The 22,895-nt window shown below is 57.4% G+C and overlaps 1 protein-coding gene across 3 annotated transcripts in view; it reads left to right on the plus strand.

Annotated features, from left to right (window-relative positions):
• The window catches only part of LMX1B (LIM homeobox transcription factor 1 beta), an 84,186-nt gene extending 67,234 nt beyond the window's left edge, over positions 1-16,952 (plus strand). For 2 of the 3 annotated variants that reach the window (XM_036854439.1, XM_036854441.1), the window contains exons 3-8: positions 7,054-7,286; positions 9,534-9,715; positions 9,911-9,988; positions 10,131-10,197; positions 12,199-12,363; positions 12,677-16,952. In XM_036854439.1, coding sequence (XP_036710334.1) covers positions 7,054-7,286; positions 9,534-9,715; positions 9,911-9,988; positions 10,131-10,197; positions 12,199-12,363; positions 12,677-12,834 — 883 coding nt within the window. In that variant the 3' untranslated portion in view covers positions 12,835-16,952. The remainder of the gene's footprint in view (positions 1-7,053; positions 7,287-9,533; positions 9,716-9,910; positions 9,989-10,130; positions 10,198-12,198; positions 12,364-12,676) is intronic. The other variant, XM_036854440.1, reaches the window with a different exon arrangement.
• The last annotated feature ends 5,943 nt before the right edge of the window (positions 16,953-22,895 follow it).

Raw genomic sequence — 22,895 nt, forward strand, 5'->3', positions numbered from 1 at the left:
CAACGATGTGATGGGGGCTTCAGACTTGAAATTGGAGGTTCAGAAGAGAAGGTTCCAGAGCCTGCACTGGGCACCACCTGAGACTTAGACTGGGGAGGGAGAGGGAGCACACACCTGCCGAGATGCCCTCTGGACTAGGCCTTCTCACATCACCAGGTGAGGGAAGGATTAACGCCCCCATTTTACAGAAGAGGAAACTGAGGCTCAAAGAAGGGATGTGAATGACCCAAGGCCACATAGCTGGTGTTGGAGATGTGGAAAGCCATACCTCTGAGGATGAGGATGGGGGTGGGGGGTGTTAAAAGGGCCATTGGGGCTTCCCTTGTGGCACAGTGGTTGGGGGTCCGCCTGCTAATGCAGGGGACACGGGTTCGAGCCCTGGTCTGGGAAGATCCCACATGCCGCGGAGCAACTGGGCCCGTGAGCCACAATTACTGAGCCTGCGCGTCTGGAGCCTGTGCCCTGCAACGGGAGGGGCCGCGATAGTGAGAGGCCCACGCACCGCGATGAAGAGTGGCCCCCGCTTGCCGCAACTAGAGAAAGCCCTCGCACGAAACGAAGACCCAACACAGCTAAAAATAAATAAATTAAAATAAATAAATTAAAAAAAAAAAAAGAAAAACTACTCTGCTCTTTAAAAAAAAAAAAAAAAAGGGCCATTGAATGATCAGGAGAAGGAAGAGACACAGGACAGAGGGTCCAGTTGGCCCACCTTGAGTCAGGTGTCCAGGCCTGGCCCAATCACTTAAAGGTCAGGGAAGTCATTTTATACCAACTTGGCACTCCCAGGGCTTTCCCTGTGAACTATGGATGACAGTGCAGTGCGGATGTGGGGGGTGTTACTGCAGGACTCCCAGCCCAACAGGAGTGATGTGTAGAACTTCGTTGATAAAAAATTGGGACACTGGACTCCAGGTTGTTTAGCTGTGGAGGGGGCACGGGAGGGCAAGTTCACTTATCTTGTTAGCTGGTAGTGTTCTCAGACCCCCCAGAAGCAGAGTAGCCAATATTCTATTGTCCTACCTGGCTGCCCATTTCATTTCTCCCAAGGTTATTCATTCACTCAACAAATAGTCACTAACCACCAACTCAATGCCAGAGGAAAGGGTAGGGGATTGAATTAGACCCAGCTCCTTATTTCTAAGTCAGTGGGGGCTTCAGACACACAAATATCTGGATCTGTGGGTATCAGGGAAGGCTTCACAGAGGAGGTGACACTTGAATTGGGTCTTGAAGGATGAAGAGGAGTTCAACGAGAAGTAAAGGGAAGGGGTTGAGAAGATAGGTCATAGAGTCAGATGGAATTTTAGGTGCTAAGGAGGCAGGAAGGGACTTGCTGTGTTCAGGGAACAATGAGAAGCGTGGCAGCTGTAGCAGAGCAGCTGAGGCCAGGTGTGACAGGGGTAGAGTGGGGCCTTGAATGCCATGATTAGATCTTTGGGCTTATCCTAAAACTGTTGGGAGCTCTTGGACTGAGAACCCAGCAAGGGGCTACATAAACTGTAAAGTACAGTAATGGGGGTCTGGAAATGGCAGTACAGTGAGCAGGAGGCCGAGGAGCTTCTGCTCCGCAAGGATAGTGAACTGGTGCTGGAAAGTCTTGGAGCGATGATGACGGTGATCATGATCCCCACGTGTTGAGCCTGTCTCATGCCCCCAGCCATCATCCCCACTGGACAGATGGGGTCACTGAGGCTCAGAGAGGAGAAGGGACTTGTGTAAGCTTCCAGTGCAAGGAAGTGACAGAGCCAGGATTCCAAGCCTAATGAGTGCTATGTGGACTCCAAGATCTGGGGATGAAAACCCGTGAGGAGAGGCTGGAGGGGCCCCGGAACATTAGGAAAGCAGTTTTATCAGAGGTAAAAGAATCAGCTGTACTGCATGCATCACTGCAGGTGTCAATAGTTTAAGAGGAATTAATTAATCAGTTTTGTAATCCATGTTCAAATGCTCCCGAAAAAATTGGCTTTCTGAGTTTCGTTTATTAGCTTTATGAGTTTAATAAATTGAGCATTAAATAAATAAGCCAATAAAAACTCAAAGGAGATGGAGACATGTTGTCGTAGCCTGGGACTCTTTAAGGGAAGGACATCCCGAAAAAGGGAATTTCTTTTTTTTTTTTTTTTTTTTTTTAGGGAATTTCTTAATCTGCAATCACAGATGATCCTGGGGGAGGGGGAGATGTTCAGTTTGGTTTAAGAAACTGGGTGCTGGGCTTATGCCAAGTAATAAGAACTCGGGGTGTTCAGAGCCTTGAGGGCAGACAGACGTGGGCATGGTACTCAGAGCAAAGGGCCAGGGTAATTGATGAACAAAGAAACATTTGGATGCACAGAGCAGGGAGGGAGTATATGGTGATGCTGCCGTGTGACCTTGAACCTGCCCTCTGCATCTTCCTGGGCTCATCTGTGAAACGGAGATGGAAACGTTTTCCTTTTAGGGTTCTGTGAGGACTTAATGGGGTGATGCAGTTAGATGTTAACTGAGCTCAATGATATTAATGAGACAGACAGAGAATTGAGCCAGGAGTGCTCTGTCCAGCCCAGGCCAGACAGAAGCTAGAAGGATGGATCCAGAACCCAGGGTGGTCATGAGAAGGGGGAATGGTTGGGACCTGCGTCAGGAAGGCTGCTCCCAGGGACCCCTGGGAGACCCCAGCGAGGATAATCAATGAAAGCATGTTGGACTCACGTGGAACAAGAGAAAGGCAGAAGCCAGCTCTTGTGGGATGCCTTCTTCATGCCAGCACAGGGCCGAGGGCTTTACATGCATTCAGCTCTCCCAACAACCCCATAGGCAGGTACCATCATTCCCATTTTACAGATGAAGAAATTGAGGCTCACTGTCTTGAACAAAGTCACACAGGGAAAAGTTATGAAGCCAGGAGGGAACCGCAGGCTGCCTGCTTTAGCCTCCTGCCCCACACCCAGCTCCCCTCCCAGGTGGTCCTGTCTCCCCAGGGCAGGTGGGTGAGGCTCCCACAGACTGGCCTGGGGGTGGGGACTGACTTGTCCTGCCTCACGGGCTGAACAGGGCTATATTGGATGGTTCAGCATTCATTCAGCAAACATTCACTGCTCACCTTAGTGTGTGCAGGGACTTAGGCTCAGCACTGAAGACACAGAGGTGACCATGGGGAAGGTGCACCTGGAAATACGTAAAGTGCAGTCCTCAGGAGAAGTACCTGAGACTGGAGAGGAGAAGGGGGCTTCCTGGAGGAAGGGATGCCCAAGCTAAATCCTTCATAAGCAGATATTTGCCAGGCAGAGGCTGGGAGAGGGGGAATGGCGTTCTAGGTTGTAGGCACAGCGTGAGGAGGAAAGGGTCGGCGGTTTACATGAAAAATGGGGAGGGGGGATGTGTGGATTGCCAGCAAGCCTATGTGTCTGTGTTGTGGTCACGAAGCTGCCATCTAGATTTGGAGCTTCTGGATTGGGGGAGGAGCCAGGGCGGGGGGATTGGCACCGAGAGGGCGGGGCAGCTAGAGGGAAAGCCACAGGGAGCTCCCCCCCCACCCCTGGGGCCAGAGCTTCGGAGCTGCCCCACAGCACCCCATCGTCCCCTGACCCCGGGGCCTGCCCCATCCTGGCCTCCCAGCCCAAGTGTGGGAAGCAGCAACACACCCATCTGGAATCCCCAGCCCAGCTGGGGAGTGGGGACTGTTGTCCCTATCTCACAGATGAGGAAAGTGAGGTTCAGACTTGCCCAGGGTCACAGAGCCGGTCAGGATGGAGAGCAGGACCAGGGCTCCAAATCCAGTGCCCTTGATGCTTTCTGGGCCTTTCACATCTGGCTCTGGAGCATCTCTGGGGCAGGAGGGGAAGGGAAGCTGGGTGGCCCGGAGCTTTTCAGCCTGAGCAACTCTACATCTCTGGTCAGTATTTGCAGCTTCTGGGCAGTATTCACGGAGAGGCCTGCCCCAGCCCCCAATCATTCCCTCTGTGCTCACAGCTTTATCCTGACAACTCACTGCATTTTCACACTGAGAAACAGGCAGTGTTGCTGAGCCCATTATACAGATAAGTGAGCTTAGAGAGAGGAAATTACTTGCTCAGTCACAAGCCAGCAAGTGGTGGAAACAGGCATTGAACCCGAGTCCATCTGATTCCAGTGCCACCCGCCTGTAGCTGGGGCTGCTTCTCAATGGCTGGTTCCACCGATCCTTCATGGTGGGAGGGATCGAGGGAGGGAGTGGGGGGCTCACAGAGAGGAGGGCACCCCGCTGGCACCCCAGCCCCTCCCACACACGCAGTTGGTAGCTCTCACCCTGGCACGGTAGACAAAGGCAGCCCCATAATTGGGAGTGAGTATTTCATGCATCCCCCCCGATGTTTTATTGGGTGGAGAGATGCTTGGAGACCAAACGGATGGCACATTCTGTTTATAAAGTGTGCGGTTTGTTTTATTTCCCGAGTTTTTGCAATCTAGATAACAGATGATGCCCCAAGTGGCTGGCGCTGCCTCTGTAATGGCGGCACCGAGGCTTTGGAGAAGTATTAATAATAGATTGTGTTGATGAGTTTGGAGAAAGTAGCAATCGACCCCCTGCTGCCAAGGCATTAGCGCGGCTGTTCTGAACGAAGCCTGCATGGTGGCAGCGCCTGCAAATGCGGGTCACACACCCCTCCCCCCCGCTGCCCCCTCCCACAGACTAAGAGGGCCTCCTTTCTGGGAACCGCCCAAGGTGTGCCAACCCAGCCTGGGGCCCTGGCCCTGACATGGTGACACAGAGATGCAGCCATTGCCTGTCCACCTGTGGGCCACAGAGGCCAGGCTGCAGCCCTTAGTGGGGCCGCCAGGTCAGGAGGTGGAGTGTGGGGAGAGGGACAAGGAGGCAGTGAGAGGGGCAAGGCAGAAGTGTCCTCCATGTCAGAGCAGCAGGTTCTGCAAACCTGGCTCTTTCCCTAGTCCCTTGGCAGAGTTGGAGGGCCAGCCAGGTTCCTAAGGGCCTCTGCTTAGGGTACATGGACAGTGGAGTGGGTTGCACCCTGAACAAAGGTCTCCAGCCAAAGGGCCAAATTGGAGCTGCATCCATCTCATGTACCCGTTGTGAAGTCATGCACTGTGTGGGCCAGTGGGGTCCTGTCTGCCTGAGCCTCTGCACCCCCCAAGCCTTCGCTCATGGCCTTTTCAAACACTGAGGCCTCCTTGAGGATCAGTTGAACCTCTGTAGAACTGGGAGCTGACAGGGCCATGTGCCATCACTCTGATGTGGTACTCATTCACTGAGTTAAATGCTCACTATCATTGAATCCTGACAACAGCCCTTTGAGGGAGGTCCTGTTGACATCCCCATTTTATAGTAGAGGGAACTGAGGCCTGAGATAAGCATAGAGGATGCCACCTCCCCCAGACTGGGGCATCAAAGAAGGCTTCCCAGAGGAGGTGGCATTGGAGTTGGGAATTGCAGGATGAGTAGGAGCCTGCTGGGTAGACTAGAGGTGGATGGCAGGGGTTGCTGGGGTGTCCCCAATTTGAGTGCCCTGGCCGGTGCCAGGGCAGCAGGCAGAGCTCGGAATGGCCCTGCCCACTGCATCCCACCAGCTCGCCGTGGGCGGTGCTAATGGCAGCCCCGGGAAGGGAGGCAGGCCGAGAGCCTTGCATTTATGGCCATTTCTGTTCCAGAACCGATTAGTAGAGAATTGCAGCTGTAATCTGTGCCTGTGATGGCGGGCCGTAAAGAGGGATGGGATGTGCATAGTGCTCCCCAGGTGGCGCCCGCAGACGTGGCCCGGGGACGTGGGGAATGAAAAATGGTTTTAATTCCCTCCCAGCAGCAATAATTTGATTCTTCATAAATTTTTCCATCAAAGTGTTGTTCCCACAGAGCAGGGCACGTGACAGGGATCGGGGGGGCCGGGAGGAGCGGTCAGTAGGTGCAGGCAGAGGCGGGGCCCTGCCGCTCAGACTCCTTCTGCACACTCGCTGGAGTCACGAAGACCCCCGCCCCCACCCCCAGCTTTGTCTCCGGAAATGGAAGATGGATCCTCCCTGTCACGGAGGGACTGGATCAGGCCCGGGAACAGAGCCGGCTCCATCATTTACTACCCACGTGACCCTGAGCACGTGACTCTGCCTCCCAGCACCTCAGTTTCCTTATCTCTAAAATGGGATTGATATTTCCTGCCTCATAGGGTTGTTGCAAGGATGAAATGCATTTCTGCATGCAGAGCGCTTAGGAGAGCGGCTGGTACACCATATGTGCTCCGTGAATATCTGTTCACGGTGTAGATTCCTAAGCTGAGGGATAAGCAGGTGGTAGCCAAGGCAAGGGCCAGAACATGTTGAAGAGCCAAGGTGATGGTGCTCTGGAGAGACTGCAGGCTGTCCCATGGGGCCGAAGCCTCGGGGAGCAGAGGGGTAAGAGAAGAGGCAGGACTGCGAAGGGCCTGAGTGCCAGACTCAGGAACTTGAAGGTTCTCCGGAGGGCACTAGGGAGCCGTGGAAGAGTCTAGAGCAGGGAAGCAGCATGATCAGATGTGTGTTTTAGACAGATCCCTCTGGCTCTCATCCTGGATGGTAAGTTGAAGGGTTGGAGAGGCCAGGAACCCAGGGAGGGCACTGGGGCAGCCCTCAGGCAGGAGAGGAGGGACCCAGGCTGGGTGATGGGTTGGGCAAGGCTGGGGATTGCTTGGATGTCGGGGAGAGGCAGGGGCAGAGAGGAGGAGAGCCGGTGCTAGAGTAAGGGTAGATGGGACCTGTGGGCTGCCTGGCCTTCCCCTCAGGGCAGGGGCCCACCTGGCTCCTAGGGAAGGCGGAGGCTGAACCTGCACTCTGCCCTCTAGTGGCCACTGTGTCTCTGAGCAGGAACGACCCTGAGCTGATGCTCCCAGGAGAAGGCACCTCCGGGCAGGTTGCCCAGTGCCCACCGTAAGGCCGCCAGGGCCCTGTGAGCCAAGCGGGTAGGGCTCCCACTGTCTGGCTCTGTGCCCAGGGAGGGCCTCTCCCACTTGGGCTGGAGGGTCAGCGTGGAGGGAGGAAAAGGTGCTCTGTGGGCAGTGCCTCTGGGAGGGACCCCTGAGCCCAGCCAATGCGCCCACTCTGCACCTGCAGGCTCTTCGCGGCCAAGTGCAGCGGCTGCATGGAGAAGATCGCCCCCACTGAGTTTGTGATGCGGGCGCTGGAGTGCGTGTACCACCTGGGCTGCTTCTGCTGCTGCGTGTGTGAGCGGCAGCTACGGAAGGGCGACGAGTTTGTGCTCAAGGAGGGCCAGCTACTGTGCAAGGGTGACTACGAGAAGGAGAAGGACCTGCTCAGCTCCGTGAGCCCCGACGAGTCTGACTCCGGTGAGCTGCCCCTGGAGCTGGGGCAGGTGGTGGGGAGAGCCGCCCCTACAGGAGAAGCCCGCTCGTGACCCCAGGACCTGCACTATACACAGACACTGCACCCACATCCGATACGCACGCGCACTGATGTGTTCAGTACACACGTGCACATGTGGGGCGCACACAGACACGTGTGCACAGCCCCACAGGCACACGAATGTACCTGGACGCTATCATGCACAGGTGTAGGTGCATGTGATCACAGATGCACACACACAAGCACATAAAATGCATGTGTGGATACCCATGCCCAGGAGTGTAAATACACAGACACATGGCCATGTGTAGACATGTGCTTACATGCCCAAGCATGCAGAAGCCCACACCCATGTAAACAACATGTGCACGCACGCCCCAGCACACTCACGCAGTCAACACCTATGCATATGGCTGCACATGTCCATCTACGTGCTTACATGTACTGTAGCTTGCACACACGTGCTGGCCCACCACCCTCCCCCTCTCTAACCCTTGCTGTGGCCACCCCCCCCGACAGCACAGCACCCCAGGGTCGCTCCCAGCACCGGGTCTGCAGGCTGCAGGTGTCTGATCTGATGCAGCCTTTCTCCATCACCCTCCAGAGTCTTCAGCAGCGGGGAGCAGTAGCCCCAAGCTATTCCCTTTTTCCCGGCTGCATGGGGAGACTGGGGCCCTCAGTGGTGGACGGAGAGACTCCATTTCCCGGGGTGAAGCCTCCTCTCTACCCTGCTCCAACCCCCAAAAGACTTTACCAGTTTGGAGCCCTCCTGGCAGGAAGGGCAGGGCCAGCCGGGAACAAGTCTTAAGGAGGGAAAAGTCAGGGAGCAGGCTGGCACCTTGTCCTTCCTGGGGGTGGCGAAGATGGACTGGAGCAGGGGGCGTGGAGAGGAGGCGCCCTGATCTGCCGGGCCCTGTGGGGAACCTGGAGCCCACGGTCACAGGACCTGCCCACACGAAGGAGCACTGTCCCTGCCAGAGCCTTTGGAGGTGTGAGCTCCCAAGCCACCTGTACCTCTGTCCATCCCTGGGCAGGGCACCACGGCGGCCAGGCTGCCTGGGCTCCTGTGGGAGAGTAGAGGCCAGCCAGATGCCATTGGCATGTTCACGCCAGGCCTAGGGAAGGGTTCTCGGAGGGAGGTCCCCTCCACAGGGGCTCATGCTCAGAGGAAGATGGTCTAGGATAAAGGAGACCAGTTCAGACTCAGGGTCAGCAGGAGGCATGGGGGGTGGGAGGGAGGCTCTGCTATCTGTCTGGGGCTGGCATCTCTGAGACCCACAACTCGGGCATGGAAGTGGGTGTGGGTGTGCCTCCGGGTGAATACACATGCTTCTGCATGCAGGTGTGTGTGTCTGTTCAGATGTGTGCATGTCTGTATGTCCCCGCCTGTGAGCATGCACCTCTACGTGTGTGTGTGCATGCGTGCACATGTCATGGTCACAAGTACTCCTGTGTGAGAACGTCTGGAGTGTGTGTCTTTGCCCATCAATTCTTAGTCCCTGGAAGCTCCAAGGAAGCAGGCCCCTGGTAGCCTCCTCTCTGGGCCGTGAGGCCCAGCTAGTGCTGGGCTAGTGCCGTGGGAACTGGCTTTCCCAAAGGCTGACATGCTGGGCTGGGGTCTCCCGGGCACCGGAGACCAGCAGGACAAGGTGGGTCCCAGGCAAGATGGGTCAGGGGAAGCCCAGGGCCAGAATGAACACAGATGCCAGCATCTCTCCTCAGGCGGGCCATGGTCCTGATGAGGACAGCAGATCGGCCACAAGTGAGCATCCCGTGCTCCCTTCGGTGTGTCCAGCCACGTGTACACCTGAGCGCTTCTGCAGCGCCCATACCTGTCCCCGTGTGGGCCTGTATCTCTACCATCTGAACGCGTGCGCATCTGAGTGTGCAGTGCATGCGTGCTTGTGTGTCTCTGCCTGCTCACCAGGGTGCCTTCCTGTGTGTGTCTGCCTGTGGGGTCAGCAGAACAGGTCTGGGGGCCTTGGCTCAGGTCTCCCTGGGGGTCCAAGATGAGAAAGTGAGCAGTGTGTGCTGAGGAAGGGGACACACAGGGCCTGGATGGGAGAGGAGAGACTAGATAGGCAGGGCCTGTGGGCCGGGGGGAGGGGGTGGTCTTTACCCTGAGGGCACTGGGGAGCCGTGGCAGGTGTTAGCAGGAGGTGATGGGATCCCATCAGGTAGCAAGTTGCCTGAGGATACAAGGCTGACAGGCTGGGGTGTGTCCCCCACAGTGAAGAGCGAGGACGAAGATGGGGACATGAAGCCGGCCAAGGGACAGGGCAGCCAGAATAAGGGCAGTGGGGACGATGGGAAGGACCCGCGGAGGCCCAAACGACCCCGGACCATCCTCACGACGCAGCAGCGAAGAGCCTTCAAGGCCTCCTTCGAGGTCTCCTCCAAGCCCTGCCGGAAGGTGAGGGGCGGCTGGGGTGGGGTGGAGGCTGACACCCCCGCACGCGCTGCCTTTCCAGACACCACCCCTTCTGCTCCTGCTGGGGGCTGGGCGTCCCTCCCCCTCCCCGCCCATCCCCCCAAACCTGCTGCCTCCCAGCTGCTGCCCACCCCCCACCTACCCCCAGGCCTGACCCGTCTCCTTCTCTATGGGCAGGTCCGAGAGACGCTGGCGGCAGAGACGGGCCTCAGCGTGCGTGTGGTCCAGGTCTGGTTTCAGAACCAAAGAGCAAAGGTGAGTACAGGCACCTGCCACCCCGCTGGACAGGGGCGGGAGGGGGAGGGGGTGCAGGCAGAAGACCAGGGGCCTGATGAGGGTGGGGCGGGAACGACGCGGGGCTGGAGGCGGAGACTGGCACACACTGTGTCTCCTGCAGATGAAGAAGCTGGCACGGCGGCACCAGCAGCAACAGGAGCAGCAGAACTCGCAGCGGCTGGGCCAGGGTGAGCAGGGCGGCCGGGGTGGGGCTCAGTCTCTGTAACTAGACTCCCAAGAAACCTCCCGCCAGGGCGATCGGAGCCCAGGGAGCTGCTGCCTTGCAACCTGCTGAGATCAGTAAAGGAGAGAGGCAGTGGGGGCCGTGGGACACAGGAGGGGAGATGGCAGGGTGGGCAGCCCAGAGGGGTGGCAGAATTTCCATATTCAAAACAGCGATGCGGTGTGCCAGGCACTGTTCTCACTGTTCCACGCGCTCTGTCTCACTTAATTCTCACAGCTCCCTGAGAGGAAGGGCATCGTTACATCCCATCTCACAGATGAGGAGACTGAGGCTCAGGGAGACTAAGGGACTTGTTGGGATCACTCAGCTAGTAAGGGGCACAGCCAGGCTTCAGCCCGGAATGTAGGGCTCCTAAGCCTGTGCTTTTAACATGACCATACACCCTACTGCCCACAGCAGAATTCAGCAGAAGTCTCCAGAGAAAGTCTGAAGGTGTTGAGGAGTCCAGAGTGGACTGGGCTTTGCCCAAATGCTGTTTCCACAAGTTGGGCTGGGGCTGGCCTCCCCGGCCCCATGGGGACATGGAGCCTTCTAGGTCTTGAAGGGAGGGCACTGGGAGCTCCCTGAGTCTGCCAAACTGGGGTAGGGGCCTCAGCTGCCTGCTCCCAGGTGAGCCGGGGTCTCTGAGGCAGATGTCAAGGGATTGATGGGCAGCCCCTTCTACTCAGAACTCTGCGGCCAGACCAGTGTCCCAGGCTGGACCTTGGGCTTCAAGGCCGTGGCCTCAGAGCCCAGCTCTTCCTGTCTTCTCTCTCTGCCCCCTCTCCCGAGATGGCCCAGCCTTCTGGGGCTGCAGCCACAGCCTCAGGTCTCCCAGCCTGCTCCCAAGCTGTGTCTCACTCTCCAGTGTTCCAGATGCCCCCTGGATGCAGCCTCCCCAGGAATGTTCCACGGTCCCCTTGAGCTCATCACAGCCCATACTGCACTTCATACTGCTGCCCCTGCTGCCACATGTACAAAACACCCCCTACAGCTCCCCTACCCCATCTCAGCAAATAGCACTACCACCCCAGTACCCACACCAGGAACCCAGAAGTCACCTCCCCCGTCCTGTCCTACACGCACCGCATCTGCTCAGTCACCAAATCAGGCAGTGGTTACTTGTCCCATGTCCCTCATGCCCCCCTTAGTCTTTCCCGCATCTGCATTAATACGGACCCCAACCCCTCCCAATGGTCTCCTCCTCTGGCCTCCACCCTCCCAGCCTTTCTCCACAGTCCCTCCACAGCTAAGACCCTCCACTGGCTTCCTACAGCCTCAGGGGAGCCCCCACTCAGCTCGGGTCCCCAAGGAACCATCTGTCTCCCCAGGCATGACCTTCTCTTGTCCTCACGCTCCAGCCCCAAGGACTGGGCTCCTTGCCCCCACGGGGCAGTTTCTCTCTTCTCTGCCTTTGCTGCCCTTCAGCCTGGCATGCCTGCCCCCTGCTCGGCTGGTTGAACCTCTGCTGGTTGTTTAAGTCACATGGAGGTGGAGGGCCCCTTCCTCCAGGAAGCCTTCCTTCCCTGAGCCTCGTTGGCCGGGGTGCGGGCTCCACCTTGATGCTCCCAGATGCAGGGCACTCACTGCACCCATATGTTGTCGAATCAATACTAGCTGCTCACTGGAAGCCTCTGTCTTCCCCAGGCTGGGAGCTCCTGGAGGGCAGGGCTGTAGGAGGAAGGGAGGAGGTGGGGAGGGAGGGCTCTTTCTGGAAGAGACGCTGGACTGTGTGTCTGGGGAAGGTTGGTGGGGTGGGGGGTCAAGTATGTAGGCTCAGTGACCCTAGAAGGCCACAGGCAACCTCAGCAGGGGCAGGGCTGGGAAGGAGGAGGTCAGAGAGACCGCAGTGGGCAGCCTGGACTGGGGGGTCGTGAGGGAGGTCATGGGACTCCTGGGGTACATCTGTGAGGTCTCCAGGACAGGGCAGGCAGGGCCGGTCAGTGAGGGCGTGCTCTGTCCCCAGAGGTCCTGTCGAGTCGCATGGAGGGCATGATGGCCTCCTACACGCCGCTGGCCCCGCCGCAGCAGCAGATCGTGGCCATGGAGCAGAGCCCCTACGGCAGCAGCGACCCCTTCCAGCAGGGCCTCACGCCGCCCCAAATGCCAGGTGACCACATGAACCCCTATGGTAAGCCGCCCGACCCCCTGCTGCCCCAGCACCGCCCCTGCCCCCTGCCTGACCTGGCAGGCCTGGGGCCGAAACAGCCACCTCCCGCCCCAGGGCCCCTGGCAGACCCTTCCAACACAGCCCACCTGCCTCCTCCTGACCGGAAGGGGGCGCCCTGGAGACCTCACCCACAGCCCCCAACCCCTCTGGTCGGGCACCGTCGGCAGGTCATCCTGTCCCCTCCCTCACCTCCAGCCACACTGCCTGTAGGGCCAACAGGGCCCGCAGGAGCCCCAGCCTGTACCCCGGTGCTGACACCGCCTCTGTCCCCCAGGGAACGACTCCATCTTCCACGACATCGACAGTGATACCTCCTTAACCAGCCTCAGCGACTGCTTCCTCGGCTCCTCAGATGTGGGCTCCCTGCAGGCCCGCGTGGGGAACCCCATCGACAGGCTCTACTCCATGCAGAGTTCCTACTTCGCCTCCTGAGAGCCAGCCGGGCCGCACGGACGCTTGGGCGAGGGCCCTGGGGTGGGACTGCAGGCCGCAGAGGCTGCCTCGCCACCCGCACAGACTCTACAGACAGCCATACGGTGCCCTCCCCTCGGCCAACTGGGCCTGGCTAAAGTGCCCACTGGGCACAGCCAGACAGGCAGACGGGCACAGCCTGGGCAGGGGCTGTGTCCTGCCCACAGAGACTGTCACCCCCAGGGACCCAGAGCTCTCGGACAGCCACTCATCTCCCAACCCCACCTTGGCCTCCATCGCCTCCTTCCCCCTCCCCATCTCTTTTATGGGAAGCTTAAATTCTCTCTATTTTTTTAAATGTCCTCTCTCTGTCCAGGCCACCTCCATGGCATGGGCCTAGGTCGAGGCAGGGCCCCCGTGCATGCCCCCAGACGATGGTGTGAGAAGCGTGTGTACCTGTGCCCTGCACTGTGCCCACCTCCCCCGCCTCTGAGGGCAGGCCTGCCAGCCTAGGATCACCCCTTCCAGCTGGAGCCTGGAGCAGGAGTAGGGAAGAGTCTGGCAGGTGGGCCAAGCCCACCACAGCTCTGCCCTGAGGGGGAATCATGGGGACGGGTAGGTTGAGCCCAGGCTGACTCAAAGGGATGGAGACATACATGCAAATGCACACACTTAAAGGCACACCCATGCGGAAACACACACAGATATATGGACATGCTGAAAGAGACAGACAGGCCTCTGCGGGTCAGCCCTGCCCTGTCAGGAAGGGGGAAGAGGCCAGACAGGGGCAGGGAGTCCCTCTGATAGCAATAGGAGGGGAGGGAGGAAGCGAGGAGGTTAAGGTGAGCTTGAAGCACATGGACACAGATGTATCTTAGCCTCTGCCCAGACGGGGCTGCCTGGTCAGAGACAGAGGCCGCAGAACCAGGTAGTATCAGACCAAATGGCAGAACCTCCAGGCGGAAAAGCATCTCAAAAGTCACCCACTTGGCACTCCATAGGATGTTTGGTTCCTGCCCAAGCCACTTCTGCCTCTCCTCGCATACCTCCAGTGACTTCATCGGGCCCCAAGTCAGCTGCCTTTTCTGCTGATTTCACCTCTGCCCTATTCAGCCCTGAGTCCTCGCTTCTCAAAGCCAGGCTTTTCCAGCTGCTCCAGCTCTTCCTTTTAAACTGTACCGCCCAGCCTGGCTCCAGCTTTCCCTTTAAAGGTATGGAACAGATATAATCCAGTCTTCCCACTGTCATCAGCCAGCCAAAGTGAGCAGGTCAATCACCTCCCCAACTTTAGGCACCCTGCCTGTTAATGTGGCCTGAGATCCAGTGAATGGTTTAGGGCACATAACCTTGGAAACTCACCCTGCCCTTTTGTAACCAGAGCCCCTGACCCTGACACATGTGTGACAGCTAAGCCACAACTCTCTTCTGTGTGTGTGTGGAGGGGGCACTTACTGGTCCCTGGAGATCCAGTGAAGGACCTTGACTTTTTTCTTGTTACGTTTCCTCTTATTTGATTCAGTCCAGCCTGTGGAGTTTCTCTGCACCCCAACTCTGTGACCACTGGTTTGTTCTCTCTCCTCCGCACATCTGCCGATGTAAGGAGTCGGCCCTGTGTGTCTCACCCAAGGCATGTGGACCATTTTGTCAAACGCCCTGCTAGGAGCCAGATACTGTATCAACCTCTGCCCCCAATCTACCCAACTCTAACCCTGTCAAAAGAGGAAGTGAGGCCAGGCTGATGGGCCCTGTTCTCAGTGACCCCTTGCTGGCCCCTGGAGGCCACTGTGTCCTCAGCCAGTGCTCATGGCTCTGCTTTCCATTCTAACACTGAGCCCTAGGCTGCAGAAGTCTGCCTGGTCCAGCCTTTGAGCTGATGGGATGACGGGTGTCTCTCCACCCGTCTGGAGAAGGGCCCCTCTGTCTGGCCCTTCCTGGGATCCTCGAAGTTCACCAACATCCTCTGTGATTTTGCTTCTCTGTCCTCTGGGGAGACCTTAGTCCCTCCAGAGCATCCTAAGCCAACCTCCCCGCCCCTCCTGGGCTTCTGCACTCACGTCTTGCCACACTCTTCACCATGGCAGAGCTGTCAGAGCGGAGATGTGGCTCAGAGTCAGCCCTCAGGCCCAAGCAGCCAGCCTGGCCCTTCTGGGCTCTTCTTGTTCTACACAGAACTTCCACAGGGTCTTAGTTGATGTCCTGAGTCCTTCTGCAGCCTCAGCCCACCTAGGTTCTGTGCCATCTCTTGGTCCTGGGTCACCACTGGTCCCTTAGGCAGCCACTCTGGTTTCTTGAGAGATGGTCCCCTTTCTCCTCTTATGCCCACACAGTCGAATCATGCCAGGGGCACTTGGGGCAGGTCCAGGGGTAGATGTTCTCCCCCACCAGTGGGCCTGGCCCTTCTCTCCCAGACTCTTTAAGTTGGAAGGAACCTCAGGAATGGGTCAACTAGTCCACCCCTTATTCTGCAGCTGGGAAATGTGGGCCAGGAGAGGGGCAGGGACAAGGCCTCTCTCAACTAGTCAGGGACAGAGCTGGAGCAGAGAATAGGGACACCACACCAGCTCCTCATCCCCTGTGTCTGGTGAACAACCTCCAGGTCAGGGGGCATGACTCGTCTTGGTAAAATTGCCATTCTGGGGCCTCATAAACCCCAACTCCAGCCTGGGCTCTGCCTCTGCCATTACACTGCTCCCTGCCAGGAGCTGGTACAGGACACCCACGCTGATGACCCACAGATTGTCAAAGCAAGAGGGACCTCAGCCCCTCATGCCAAAGATGCCCCATCAGCTAGTTTAGGTAGCACCTTCACTGTACTGCAGCTCACTGCCCCCAGGCTCTGATGCCCACTCTGCCCGGCCCTGGACTAGGTGTGGGGACACAGATGCACAAGATGTAGGCCCCCCTGCCTTGAGGGGCTCTCTCCTAGGAGGAGAGGCATACACATTTCGCCCCAAGCCTGTCTGGACATTGTTGGGGACCCATTTCTCAGATGAGGAACCTGAGGCTCAGAGAAGGTCACCCAGCAGAAGCAGGCAGAACCAAGCAGACTTGCTGGGGTCTGGGGCTAGCTGAGGTGGCCAGGCTCTTCCCACTTCGCGCAGGAAGTGCCGCCTTGACCTGAGGTGGGGAGCGTGAGTAGCCAGGACCACCCCCACCCCTGCCGTGATATGGGATCACCATCACATGGTGCCTGGGTGGGAAGCCCAAGGGAAGGGGGAGGTGACAGTCTGGTCTCCGGAGGAAGAGGGAGAAAGTGAGAGGTGGGCAGGGGGAGTGCTGGAGAAAAGCCGAGTCCTGTTCCCCTTTGGGGAAGTTGAGGCTCAGAGAGAGGAAGGAATATGCCCCAGGTAACACAGCGAGTGTTACCACCTACCCCACGGAGCCTTCCAGGGAGGCCACACAGGGGACACTGTGGTTCTAAGGGTCAGACCATGGGCTCAGCAGAGCCCATAGAGAAGGGGCCAGTGCCAGTGGGCTGGGCATCTTGGGAGGCTTCCTGGAGAGGATGAGGTAGGGGGGTCCACCACGTCCAGATGAGCAGGGCCCTAGCAGTGAGGCTTGGGGGAAGGAGAACTGGCTGACCCCTGCCTGGGCCCAGCCTGAGCTCTGGGCACCACCTGGGGTGAGACTCTCATCTCCCATCTGGGAGAACCTGCAGCTCTGGGCTCACTCTGCCCCACGGGGAAGGGGGTCCACGCTCACAGGCACGCACACAGACACACTCACACCCAGACACACATGAAGGCTCACGGACCCACACTCATAGACACGCCGCCTGGGGGCCAGGGGAGCAGGAGGGACCCTCCAACATTTGGCCTTTGGATGGTGCCATTTCCAATGGGCCTCTCTGCTGCACCCCCGCCCCCTCCAGGGTCCCACGGGAGCTCAGCCCAGCCAGGTGTGGGGACCGGGCCACCAACCATTGCTGTTCTCCTTGTACAGACTCTCACTGTCCACCCGCCATCCCCAGACACATTTTATTTAATAACTTGTCATTGTTAAATTATTTATTAGCGTTTACCACATCACCACCCCGCCCTGCCCTCCACTCTCACCTTCTGCCTCTTCCCACAAAAGCAGAAAATGGAAACAACAAAAAAAGATGAGACATCAGTATATTTGTAAATAAACCAACCTGTACACGCCTGTGGTGCCTCTCCTTGGGGGGAGGCTGTGCGGGGCCTGAGCCAGTCCTGCACGAGACGTCAGCAGATTTCTCAATGGGCACCAGGGACAGCAGGTCAGGAAGGGAGAGCCTGGGGTCCCTGGTCTAGCCGAACACATTCCCTTGTCCCATCCCATAACTGTCATCTCCCCAACCTTGTCCTATCCCAACCCCACCCATCTCCATCCTTGAAACAAATGCATCCCTCCCATCCCACTCCATTCCTTTCCCCAACACAATCATTCATTCAACCAACCAATATGAAGGGCCCCTTAAGTGCCAGCCACTAGGCTGAGAACTGGGGCTTGGTCCCTGCCTCAAGGAGGTAGACAGTGTGATGTGAACTCAGTTGAGGTACAGTGCAGCCTTGTTATAGGAGTACCCAACCTCATCTGGAGGGGTGGAGCATCATGGAAGGCTTCCTGGAAGAAGCTACATATTGAGCTGAGATGGGAAGTTAGCTGGCATGGGGGCACTGAATGGGGAGGAGTGTCTGCGAGCGCTCCAGGCTTGTGCAAAAACTCAGGGGCTGGCAAAATCTTGTGAGTCTCTTAAACTGCAAGAATAGCTAAGTTTGGGACTGGGGGAGAAGCAGTGAGGCTGGAGGCAAAGGCAGACCATCCAGGGTCCTGATGCTGAGTGGAGAACAGATCCAATTAGGTCAGATGGACTGGAGACTGGGGTCAACTGGGTCACCTAGGTGACAGATGACAATGGCTTTGACTAGGGTGGTAAAATTGGGGAGAAAGAAGGGGGCAGATCCTGGAGATACAGGTGAGAGGGGAGTCAGGGCAACATCTAGGTTCCTGGATCACTGTGATGGGGTCCCTGGAGCACTCTGATCTGGGGCACATGGAGCTGAGGGTCTCTGGGGCATCCAAAAGGTGTCCTGGACAGGGCTGAGCCTCAAAAGGACCAGATCTGAGTATCCAGGTGTTCAACAACCAGGGGGATGGTTACTGAGGCACAAGGTGGGCGAGCTTACCCAGGGGAATGTGACAGGGAGAATGAAGCTGAGGCCAAATCCTGAGGAATCCTGAGGACTCGGGGCTGGACATGGCCCTGGGATCCAGGGGAGATGGGGGTGGGGGTGGGGCCGGGGGGGTGGAGATGGCAGAGACTCAAGGAATGTGGTTCTCAAAGTATGTTCCTTGAGGTCTCAGGTTTCCTCAGGGTACCTTGGGGAGTATCAGTGTGTGTGCGTGCGTGTCCATGTGTCTATAGAAATAGCTCTGTGGGGCAGTTTGCCTGGGTAGATTGTGTAGGAAGCTGGGAGTCTGCACGTATTGGTGTATGGTGTGCAGCTGGCTGTCTAGATCTGTGTATGGAGTTGGGTGTCTCAGACTTCTGTCCGTGTGTCGGTGAAGACGTTTGCACAACCACACCTGGGTACATCATTGCACATATCTGCCTGGTTGTGCATCTGGGAGGTCTCACGCCCACAGACCTGAAGTCCTGATGCGCTCCTCCTTCCCTCACCTTCTGGTTGCTCCTTCTCAGCCTCCTCGCCTCTCCTGCAGCCGGGATCACCTGGAAGCCACCTCAAGCATCTCTCCCTCTGCCCAGGGGCACCAGCGCCCCTGGGGTCAGCTCCGCCCCACTCTCTCCTGCAGTCTCGGGTGACTCCCAGCCCCAGGGGCTTCTGGGTGAGGCCCTTCCATTCATCACTTTCTTCACACCCCACACAACCCCGAGAGGCAGATGTCAAGGTCCCATGTTTCAGAAGGGAAACCCAAGGCTCAGAAGGAGGAAATGACCAGTTCAATATGACAAAGCCAACAAGAGGCAGAAGAACCAGGGCTCAAAACCAGGTTTAGCTGTAAACCCATGGCCTCAACACCACCTCGGATGCCTCCCCAAGCCCACACTCTCTAGCCCTGCAACCTGGTCCTTCAAGGTCGGGCCCAGGGACCCAGGGAGCAAGGAAACTCTCTCCTACCTTCAGAGTGGCCTCACTGAGGCTCAGAGAAATTAAGTCACTTGGCCTAGACTGCACAGCACAGAGGCAGGACTAAACTGGGTCTTCCAACCAAGCCCCAGGCCTAGGCTTCTGAGAGAGGAGCCTCCCAGCTCAAACGCCCCACCCCGCTCCCAGCAGTGGGCTGCCAGCTCTCTTGCCAACAAAATCCTGTCACTAAAAAATGTTTGGGGGGCTTCCCTGGTGGCGCAGTGGTTGAGAATCTGCCTGCCAATGCAGGCGACACGGGTTCGAGCCCTGGTCTGGGGGGAATCCCACGTGCCGCGGAGCAACTGGGCCCGTGGCCCACAGCTACTGAGCCTGCGCGTCTGGAGCCTGTGCTCCGCAACAAGAGAGGCCACGACGGTGAGAGGCCCGCGCACCGCGAAGAAGAGTGGCCCCCGCTCGCCACGGCTGCAGAGGGCCCTCGCACAGAAACGAAGACCCACACAGCCAAAAATAAATAAAGTAAATAAATAAAGAAGCTTTCATTTAAAAAAAAAAAATGTTTGGGGGTGGAGGGGAGGGGCTGTGCTAATCCACTGCTCCCCTCTCTCCTGCTTGTCTTCTCCCCGCAGCCCAGAAAGTGAAGTCAGGGGAGGGGGAGGAAATGTAGGCCGAGTATGGAGACAAGAGAGGGTGTGGGAGAAGGTCTCCCTCCAGGCCCCTCTTTCCAAAGGACCAATAGTAGCCAAGTCCCTGCCACTGCCAGTCACAGACTTTAGCTCACTGACCCTCACAACAACTAAGAACAGCTCTTATCCCATTGCAAAGATGAGAAAACTGAGGCTTGGAGAGAAGTAACTTGCTCCAGGGTGATTCCTCCCAGGAACCTGGGGTTGGAGAGGGTCTAGACCACGGTTCTGTGGGAGTTGAGAAGAGGGGTGGTCCCAGGAGAGGAACGTGACTCTGAGCCCACCCTGCGAAACTTGTCTTCGAGGGTCTGAGGCCCGGCCCGGTCCTGCCTCTGGAGTTCACCACTGCTGCCTTCCCTGAGAAAACTGAGGGCTGTGAGGCTGGATTGGAGAAGGTGAGGTCTCTGCAGCAGCTACGTGGAATGCGAATCTACCTGACAGATGCGCGGTTAGACGGGCGGTCCAACAGGCATTAGGAGGATGTTCTGAAGGAGGGTGGCTGCATACAGCCCTGCAGACCCCCACCGTGATGCGAGGGGCACCCCCTGGGCTCAGGCAATGCAGTTGGCCTGCTCGCCCATGGCTGACCTGCTGGAAGGTTCGACGGGCACTGAGGCAGAGAATTAGGTGGCTGAGGGGTTCCACCCATTGCCTCTGGGAGCAGCCCTCAGGGATGCTCACCGTGCACCCCACGCTGTGCTAAGCCTCGCATATCTCGTTCCACTTTCTCCTCGAAGCCCCGTGGGGCGAAAACAATTGTAATGTCCACTTGACAGTGAAGACTCTGCCCTCCACAGTTCCTCCTGTCCTGCTGACCAGCGCTGCTCTGCCTCAGATGCCCCCTTTTGGCCTCTGAGTGTCCCAGACCCCACACCAGGCAGACCTTGACCCCGCACACTGACGGATGGACAGGGGGCTCTATTATGGCTTTGACTGCAGGGCAACCCCTGGGGCTTGATTGGAGAATGGAGACAGCCCCCGGATTGCTCATCCCTTTTGGTCTTCATCCCCTGCATGGCAGACCCTCCCAGAACCCTGCCCGCCTGGGAAAAGCATAAGAAGGAGCTGCGAGACAAGCACAAAGGACTCAAAGCTGGGGGAGGGGGTTCATCAGCTGTGCCTGGGAAATCAGGGGAAGCCTCCTGGAGGAGGGAACAGCCGGAACAAGTGCTCAGAGGTTGGAGCCTCAGAGGACCAGTGAGGCGGGGCACACCCAGGTTAAATTCAGGGTCCAAAGGCCAGAGACAGCAGGAGGTGAGATGCCCACACTGGGCATGCCAGGGGTCAGTCAGGCCCTTGGCAGTGACAGGACAACTGACACATCCCATACTCTGATTTAGCTGAGAATAAAGTGAGCACACTGTGAGATTCTGAATAATAGAGAGAAGCATATGTAAAGTACCTATTTGTGGCCTAAAGAGGAATAATAAAAACCAAAAACCTCTGTATCCGCTCCCTAGGTTACAAAAATGTACCAAAAACGTACATTTTCAATTCCTCGGAGCCCTTGATGTGCCCCACCATGGTCCCAGAAGCCCGTTTCTTCATTTGAAAAACTCTGATTCAAATCGGAGCCACATCTGCAATGAAGTGAAGTGCAGGAAGTTCTCAGCACAGAATCTAGCAAGAACGGGCCCAGTGGCGGGGGCCCCTCGTGCATCTCCTGTCTGCACGGAACATCCAGGCGCCTTTCTGTGTGCAGCACCCCACTTTCACTCCTTACCTCCCTTGGGGTGCTTTGCTATTAAATCCCCAACACAGACCAGAAGCTAGTTTGAATTTTGCTTCTGAACCTGCAGTCACCCATCAGGCCACGAGGTGGCGACCGGGAGTCAGGCAGGTGACAGCTGAAGCATCAGTTAGGCTCAAGAAACAATGCAGAGATGGGGCAGGCTTCAGATCATGGCCAGAGAAGGAAGGAGGGAAGAAACTCTCCTTCTGGGAGGCTTCTGTGCAGCAGGCCCTGTGTGAGCGCTTTACGAGGATGATACCATGCATTCCTCAGCATTCCCAACTTACAGAACAGAAAAGTAGGCTCAGAGATGTTAAGGAACCTTCCCGAGGCCACACAGCTAGGAAATGGCAAAGTTGCGATTTGAACCAGAGCTGGGGCAGTGACAGAGACAAAGGAGGGGAAAACAAGGGGAGGTGGGAGGGGGGAAATAGCAGCCTTTCCTTGAGCCCTTGCCTCAGCGACTTCCAGCCTTGTCTGTCCGTCTCACTGATTCCTCACACTCACCTATGAGGCAGCTACTGGCACTACCTCCATTTTACTGATAAGGAAACTGAGGCTCAAGGAGGCTTCGTATCCTCAGTGCCCTAGCTCCTGGGGAATCAACCCTCCCTGAGCCCAGAGGGAGGAGCGCAGGGGTGAACAGAGGACTGCAAGGCACCCCCCACAGTCCCGCCTGGCCCCTTCTCCTCCACCCCTCCTTCAGGACCCAGAGAAGCCTCGTTCCCCAGGCACATAAAGGGGGGCTCCCTCACCAGTGCAAGATCCAGCTCCACCCTCAGTGTGTGCTGGTCCTTGTGGATGCTTCCAGAACAGGGGATGCAGGTCACAGTTGGGAGCCCCAGATTCGAGGGTCAGTATTTCATTCTGCTCATTTCAATCCCTGGGGCCTACCAATGGGGGGCAACTGATCTGGTGGGGGCCTGGGGCTCTGAGGGTACCCCATCCCATCAAGCTTCAGAGAATGGGGGTAAGTGCGATGATGTCAAGTTCCAGTCCCAGCTCTGCCAATTACCGGCCATGTGACCTTGGGCAAGTCACTTAACCACTCCAAGCCTTGGTTTCTTTGTAAACAGAGGGACAAGCATAGAGCCATCATGAGGGTCACATGAGCAAGTGGACCAGGCACAGGGTTCAGCCAACCCCAGGTGCTCAAACAGTGGGGCTAAGATTATTCATGGGTGCGCCTCACTCTGCCTACGCAGGAAGCTAACTCAGCCCAGAACACTGAACCAAGAGGAGCCCAAGGGCCTTGAAGGTGGTGGATGGGGGGTGGTCCTTAGCACTGACAATGGCAAGGCTCCCCCTACCCCTTTAGGCCAGGGAAGTTTCCAGGAGCTGGGTTTCCTGTGACACCAGCCTACCTTTCCCCATGCTTGGAGGCTGACAGACACCTGGGCCTCCCATGACCTCAGGGGCCATACCAGAGGAGGCATCGAGGCACAGACAGTCAGCCAGGCCTGAGTCTCGTGGCACAAGTTACAGGGATGCTGGTAGTTATGCTGTCTGAGCTCTTGGCCATGAGCACATGCCTGGTCCCCTCTGGTGCCACACACACAGAGGGGAACCCCCTCCAGTTCACACACAGTTGGA

The sequence above is a fragment of the Balaenoptera musculus genome, chromosome 6 (assembly GCF_009873245.2).
Source record: "Balaenoptera musculus isolate JJ_BM4_2016_0621 chromosome 6, mBalMus1.pri.v3, whole genome shotgun sequence".
Lineage (NCBI taxonomy): Eukaryota > Metazoa > Chordata > Mammalia > Artiodactyla > Balaenopteridae > Balaenoptera > Balaenoptera musculus.